Source organism: Pterocles gutturalis, unplaced genomic scaffold (assembly GCF_000699245.1).
Source record: "Pterocles gutturalis isolate BGI_N339 unplaced genomic scaffold, ASM69924v1 scaffold36080, whole genome shotgun sequence".
NCBI classification, from domain to species: Eukaryota; Metazoa; Chordata; class Aves; order Pterocliformes; family Pteroclidae; genus Pterocles; species Pterocles gutturalis.
In genome coordinates this window covers 1-7,380 of record NW_010139423.1, presented here as the reverse complement: position 1 = coordinate 7,380, position 7,380 = coordinate 1, and the positions used below count along the sequence as shown (strand labels likewise).

At 47.7% G+C, this 7,380-nt stretch overlaps 1 protein-coding gene across 1 annotated transcript; it reads left to right on the top strand.

The window, feature by feature from the left end:
• Positions 1–380: 380 nt before the first annotated feature.
• Positions 381–5,402, top strand: CSNK2A1 (casein kinase 2, alpha 1 polypeptide; the record flags this gene model as incomplete). The annotated part of the gene is made up of 6 exons (XM_010083343.1): positions 381–491; positions 1,289–1,390; positions 2,269–2,369; positions 3,061–3,209; positions 4,512–4,598; positions 5,094–5,402. Coding segments are annotated over 6 exons (666 nt in total), but the record flags the coding sequence as incomplete, so codon positions are not given.
• Positions 5,403–7,380: the final 1,978 nt, after the last annotated feature.

The following is a 7,380-nucleotide window of genomic DNA, read 5'->3' as shown; positions in this document are numbered from 1 at the left end:
GGTTGGGGGGCAGGGGGGGCCTGCTTTTCTCTTAGCAAACCCAAATCCTTATGGGTACTCCTGTGTAGTGCTGCTACCAGACATCTTCGGGGGGGCTGCACTTCAGTCGTGTGGAGAAATGTGAAATGAAATCTGTATGCTGATTTTCTTGAGTTTTTATGGAAAATAGGGTTGGTAAGGAGAGGTGTTTTGTTTAGACCGGTTGGTGACCATGGGTGTGGGGAGAACATCTAAACAGATACTCTGAGCAGCTTCAAATTAACTGAAAACAGAAGCCTTCTCAACGAAGCTTCAAACTAAACTCACCTGTAGTGTGGTTCAGCCAGTGCAGAACTGGAGCATCCCTTGAGCCTTTTTTCTTTGTTTCCTACTGTTTCTAGCTTAGACTAATAGACTGGGGTTTGGCTGAATTCTATCACCCCGGCCAGGAGTACAATGTCAGAGTGGCTTCCAGATATTTCAAAGGACCTGAACTCCTTGTAGATTATCAGGTAAGAATTACCAGGATTTATCACTGACTTGTATATGGAAATTCTGTGCCATTTCAATGTGGCAAACCAGAAATTCAGATACCTCGAGACCTGAAGCTGAAGATAGTCCATTCTAAAATGTCCATCCAGAAGGCAGTGGCTATAGAGCCATTGCATTAAAGAAACTAATGAGCAGTGTCAGGACATGAGGAAGAGCTGCAGAACTCTAATCATGGATGTTGGAATACTGTTGAATATTTTTTTAGCAAGGCTGCTTTTGCAGTAAGGTACAGGAATGAAACAAAGCCCTTGTGGGAATAGCTAGTACTGCATGAACTTCTAAATTAAGCTATAAAAACATCCCCATGTTTGATGGCAATTTGCATTATAGAAATGCTGTGGGCTGGGAATCACAGTGTTACTGGTGACTTTCAGATCGTGCCAGTTCTGTGTGAAGACACTTCTCACCTGCCTGTGCAGCTTATGGAGTCCTCTCCTTTTGCTGCATGTGATGCTCCCCTTCTCAAGACATGTTTCTCCATGATTCATAACATTGAAGTCCACAGTGAAACAGAAAAAAGGCACTGGTCTTTAATATCTTAATGGAAAAGGGTGGAAATAGGATACCTACTGTTCTGCTAATCGCTGTATCCCAGTTGGAGTAACTGACCAGTGATCTAGTGATGAAGATATTTCAGTCTGTTCCCAGCACAACGTGGCCACGTTTGTATCACCGCAGGGAGCGGGAGCCTGTTAATATTGGGAGTCTCTTCTGCTTAGTTCGTTAGAAATTGATTTATCTTTCTGGTTTTATGCAGATGTACGATTACAGTCTGGATATGTGGAGCTTGGGTTGCATGTTGGCTAGTATGATATTCCGGAAGGAGCCATTTTTCCATGGGCATGACAACTATGATCAGGTGAGAGCTGGTCATGTACAGACTCTGTTCCCTTGGAACAGTGAAGGTTTCCTGCTTACACTTCTGCCAAGGGATCCAAAGAATTTAAACATTTCTGATGGCTTCTTTGCTCTGTTTAAAGCCATGTTCCTTTCTCAAATGTGCAAGATTATCTAGCCAATTAAATAGAAATAGATTTACAGTGCTTTGTACTTACGAGCTCCTCAGCAGGTATCTGGGAAAAAGTTATAATAGTTATATTAAGGGTGGTGTGTTCTGGTACATACATCAACTGTTCCTGAGGTTACGTTATGTGGAAAGCCCCCACCACTACCCACCCTCCCTCCCCTCTGTATTGAAACTCTGAATTTGGCACGGTTTTATGTAGATTCTGAAAAATTTGATATGTTGCCTTTACACCAAAATGTTTGTACTCAAACCTTTAACATGTGCTCTGCATCTGACTAACATGCAGACGTTGAAGAACAGTGACCTTCTGTTCTCAGACCTTCATTTCAGAGCCCTCCGGGTTGGCACTTCACCCTTCATGTGCAAGTTACAGAGTTTCTGCTTTTTTGACCCCATATTCTTGCCTTACCACCCTGTTTTGATTATTTTCTTGCTACAAAGGGAGTTAGTCTTACAAGATCTCCAGTTTTAGTGATGTTGGGATGTGCAGCTCCCTCCTGGCTGCCGTGGGTTAAGTACCGACTGTGCTGATGGTGCCTGTGGTCGTGTGTGGTTGGGGAAGCTGGAGCCACGAGGTGACCCTGTGGCTGCTGGTTCAGCCCACTGAGACCAGGTTCAGGCTCCCAAGGGGGTGTGCTGCTGTATCTCCACGTGGGCTCGGGCATTGTCATGCCCTCGCCGCAGTGATTTATTGTTCTGTTTGTTCCCAGCTGGTGAGGATAGCCAAGGTGCTGGGAACAGAAGACCTGTATGACTACATTGACAAATACAACATTGAACTGGATCCGCGTTTCAATGACATCTTGGGCAGGTGAGCCAAGGGCCAGGGTAGCTCGTGAGCTCTTGTCAGACCCAGACAGCTACTGCTTTGTCAACAGACCTTGAAGTAAACAAAAACTTACGCTTATGGGAGAAATCAGAGCCAAGATTCTTGAGAACTGTTGCTTTGGCCTTTGATCCCTTTGGCCAGTGCTTCCCATGGTCCTTTATCTGCAAATGGACTTGAAGAAAGGTTTTTAAATGTCATCTAGGCAATAAATGAACTGCTAGAGCATAAAGCATGAAGGCCAAATGCTCTCTCTCCAGTACTCTGGGGAAAAAAAGAAGAAAAAACAGAAGAGTGTTTCTCAGAACTACAGTGCAGAAAATCAGTTGCTGCTTTAGATAGCATTTACATATTTTTTCTCTCAGCTATTTTGTGTGACACATACCAAAACTACCAGGAACTGTTGTTGGGGGCATAAGAAGAAAGCAGAGGCTGGGATTTTAGGGCTGTAAATCCATTCTGAGTGTGAGTCCTCATGCTGTCCAGGGCTGTGGCGGCTGTGCCGCCGCGTGGAGACACGGTGTACTGCTGCTCCGTGGCTCAGCCCTGTTGCTGCCGCACCCGCAGCGGCCCCCTCGGAGACAGACATCTGTCACAGCCTTTGCTCTTTAAAACACTGAAGTTTGGCGTTGATGTCCTCTGCCCAGCCTGATGTGGGTATGGTTTTTTTCTACAGACACTCCCGTAAGCGATGGGAGCGCTTTGTTCACAGTGAGAACCAGCATCTGGTGAGTCCAGAAGCTCTGGATTTCTTAGACAAGCTGTTGCGATATGATCACCAGTCACGACTCACAGCAAGAGAAGCCATGGAACACCCCTACTTCTGTAAGTATCAGCTGCTGGCATCAGCTGCTGTCCAGAGTTCTTCCTCTGCCTCTGGGAAATCTCCGTTCCAGTAGGCTGTGCAGATAGGAGCTAAGAACAGCAACGCAATAAGCCTGGTCTTTGCAAATAACTGCAGTGGAGCTGAGGCTGCTGGTCTGTGCGGTGAATGAAGTAGGGCACTGCCACCTGCACCGGCCAAGGAAACCAGGTGCTGTGTGCCCCTGTCAGGGCAGTGAATCTGCAGCACCATGTTAAAGCAGCTCTGGTGCTACACCCATGCCAATTTCAGCAGGTGTCTGGGTACATGGATTCCTGTGTTTTGATAAAACCAGATAACGCAGGTTTGTTGAGAAACGGGCACTTTTAACTCCTTCTGTTGCTAAATATGCACCTTAGTGAATGGTATCTTCAGGTCTGGTTTTGCAAGCAAAAATGTAGCTTCCACTAGTAAATGTTTTTAAATGCTTGCTGTTTTTCACAAATCTTGATATTTAGGTATTTGAAACAGCTGTAACAATGCACAATATGAGTATTTGCTCAGTCATATTCTTTTTTTTTTCTTGCTGCTGAACAGACTTACATAATTAACACACAGTATAGAACTGTGTTCTACCTGTGGCAAAAGTTCCAGTGAAATGTTTTGCAAGTAAGAGCATTAGTAAAGCTGAGAGCTTGGAATGTGAGAGTTGGACAAACAGCTAAATTAACTTGTGTCCACGTAGAGAGAGAGGTTGTACTGAACTCGGCATGAGGAAGGGCAGAATTTGAAATTCCCTCGTGTGATGCAGTAGGTGTGGGAGGCAGGAAGGGGATGTCTCTGGTCAGATGGCAGTGTTATTTACCCACAGCTGAAAACAAAGAGTGAGTAACCTGGGGACATCTTGCAGAAGACGAGGAGCTCCAGTGCCACCCATTACAACTTGGAGGCTGCTGTGGGATGTGTCTAGAGACGTGACATGATTGTGATAATTCTGCTCGAAAAATTTTCTGGGTTTGGCTTTATGCAATTATTCAGTTGCTTAGCACAGAAAGGACATCACCCTCATTTCCTTCAGCTTTTACTGTTTGCTGAACTCCAAAACGCATCATTTAAGTAGATTTCACTGATCACATTACCTTGGTACCTTCTTGGGTGCTTCCTGCTGGAGTTGGTGGAAACTTCTGTGTTGCGGTAGATGATGGTTGACGTTATTTGACGTAGGCAGGTTGCCAGGGCTGGCTGAGCACAGGGGTCACAGGCAATCTGTGTGCTTCAGCTGCTGTCTGGCAACTTGGCGCCTGAGGGTAGTGTGCTCTTCCTAGATCCCATCGTGAAAGACCAAGCTCGGATGGGCTCGTCCAACATGCCGGGTGGCAGCACTCCTGTCAGCAGTGCGAGTATGATGTCAGGTCAGTCCTGCTGTTGACTCTTCTTGTTGCGGGGTGTTTTAAAAAGTTTATATGTCCTGTGAGGATCCAGGAGGGTGAGTTCTGCAGGTGAGGCGTTAGGTCATCTCCTGGGACCAATGACAAGGACAGGGAGGGCTACAAAGAGGTGGGTGGGACAGCATGATAAATAAGGCTTCACTGCTGCCCGACCTGCTTTTCTGGTCCCGTTTTAAAAAGTGCTTTGCAGTTGGATTTTTTTGGCAGCAGTTTGAAGGACAGTGATCCTGCCATACATCTGCCCGCCAGTGACACGTGTCTGTGTACAAATCTGAGCTCTTTTCAGGGGCTGCAGAGGACAGTAGCAGATTTTTAATCTCAGTTTATTTTGGCAGCTCTGAAAATGTAACAATGCGGCAGCAAACCGACCTGCAAAGATAACCGCTTCATTTCAGAAGCTGAGTGGTCCTGGCTAGCGATGGTTTCACTCTAATTCCTGCTTACCTGTCTCTCTTCCAGGGATTTCTTCAGTGCCAACACCTTCACCCCTTGGACCTCTAGCAGGCTCGCCCGTCATTTCTGCCACCACCACTCTGGGGATGCCCGTTCCAGCTGCTGCAGGCGCTCAGCAGTAGTTCTGGGCTCTGTCTCCTGCTGCCTGAGCTGAGTCAGGTGGGGAAGAGGCTTCCCCCTCCACCTCTCCTCAAGAGGCAGCTCGTGCCTGGCGGGGGAAGGGAGGGGATGAACGCTTTGGAGGCACCGTGTCTGAACTGTTGCTTGTGGATTTATAGTAGTTCAGTCATTATATACAAAATTATTATAGGCTGATTTTTCTTTTTTTACTTGAACTTTTCGTAACTCAGGGGATTCCCTGAAAATACCTACAGATGGAATATTTCTCGGACAGTTGTTTTTGGTTTTTTTCCCAAAAAAAAAGTACTCTTCATTTAAGAACAAAGATGAATCAACAGCATTTCCAAGCTATTGCATCCTGCTGGAAATATCTTGTCTTCATGTTCCCACCATTACTCCTCCACGAGCCTACACCCGGGGGGATTGTGCTGTTCTCCAGAGACTACCAAACCAAGTCCTCGTGAGGCAGGGGAGGGGGATCGTTAGAGTACCGCTCGCTGTAACCCCATGTCCTGCACATGGCTCAGCCGGGGTACACTGAGGAGACAGTTCCAGTATGGAGAGGTGGTATAAATTTAAAAGGAGTAAATGCAGGTGATGTCTGAAACCCTAATTAGATTGAATCATGTCTCCTTCGGAGCCAAGCAGAAGGCCAATCACCCCCTTGCATGTAATTTTAGTCTTAAAAGATGAAGTTACTGATCCGATTGGAGTCCTTGCCACCTCCTGAGAAAGGTGGTCCTGTAGAGTGAAGCATGCTCTTGTCAGCCCCTTTCTCCTGGAGGGCTCTTCCTGCCCTTGCTTGGCTGGGATCTCTGGAATTAGTTTGTCATTGGGTATATTGTTTTTAAATTGTTTCTATAGGTTTCAAGCTGGTGGCTACTTAAAGCTGGAAAAATCAGACTGCGCCAAGTCCGATATCACATCTTCACCCACCATCCCCTCCCTCACGTGCCATGTGGTGAGAATACCAGTTACCTCACAGTCTTGTAAATATGCACTGAGAGGAAGGAGCGAGCAGATGTTAACTTAAACTGAAATGGTAGATCAGTAATTGTGGACAAATATTATCATTGACAACGGAAAAGCACCCTTGTTACAGCCCTGCTACCCCTTGCTGTGTATATATACTTTGTCCTTCATATGTGAAAGATCCAGTGTTGGAATTCTTTGGTGTAAATAAACATTTGGTTTTATTTATCGAGGTTAGATTTAAGTTCCCTGTGTAGAGGCCTCCCTGGAGCGGTGGCACACGTTGGCACAGGAGCAGTTGGGGAGGCTGCGTCCCCCTTCACGTGTACCGTGCGTGCTCTGCGGTGGGAGCAGCGCAGAGAAGCCTTACAGGAACAGCACAAGCCAGAGATCTCCTGGGAGAGGGATCTTTTGCCATAAAACCCCAGAGCTCCTCCACTGCCTCGGCCCTGATGGATAGGAGGGGAGATGCTGAGCCAACTCTGTGTTTCTGTGTGTGTGGCTGGTTGTTGGATTTCCATGCCGTGTTTTTGGTCATGTAACGCTGGCGAGGCTCAGCTGGAGCAGCCCTAAGCACAGCGGCACCTGTCCCCTCTGGGGATCCCTGCTATGGGAGATAAGGTTTTCCCTCGCACCAGGGGAACTTTCTCCTCTGTGACTTCATCCTGTGGAAACATTATATTTAATCTTTTCTATGCTGGGCTGATGTGAAGGTTGGCCCATGCTGACCTTTTCCTCCATGTGCTGTAACGTAAAAGCATCCGGTGTGACAAAAACACAGCTTGTGGTCATTCCCACTAGGGTGCAAGCTGCACGGGATGCTCAACCCCATTCTTTTGTGTTCCTTCAAGAGAGGGAGGTTTGCAGACAGAGAGAGGGTCGCGGCTGTTGCACAGAGCGTGGGGCCATCGCCACGGGGGTCAAATCCGAGGGGCTCTCAAAGGGGGTGTGGCGCTGCTGGGCGTCTTACCCACCCCTGGCTGCGCCGGGAAGGAGCTGTGCTGCAGACATCTGCGGTTTGGGGGTTTTTTTCTAAATAAAAGCATTAAACGCCCCAGCGCAGGCAGCGGGGCCCGCGGGCTCAGACAGGTGCTGCGTGCCCCCTCTGCGCATGCGCGGGCGCCACCGCACTGCTCTGCCCACGTGATCACCACAGGGAACTGCGCCTGCGCACTGAGGCGCCGTGACGTCCCCCGCGCGC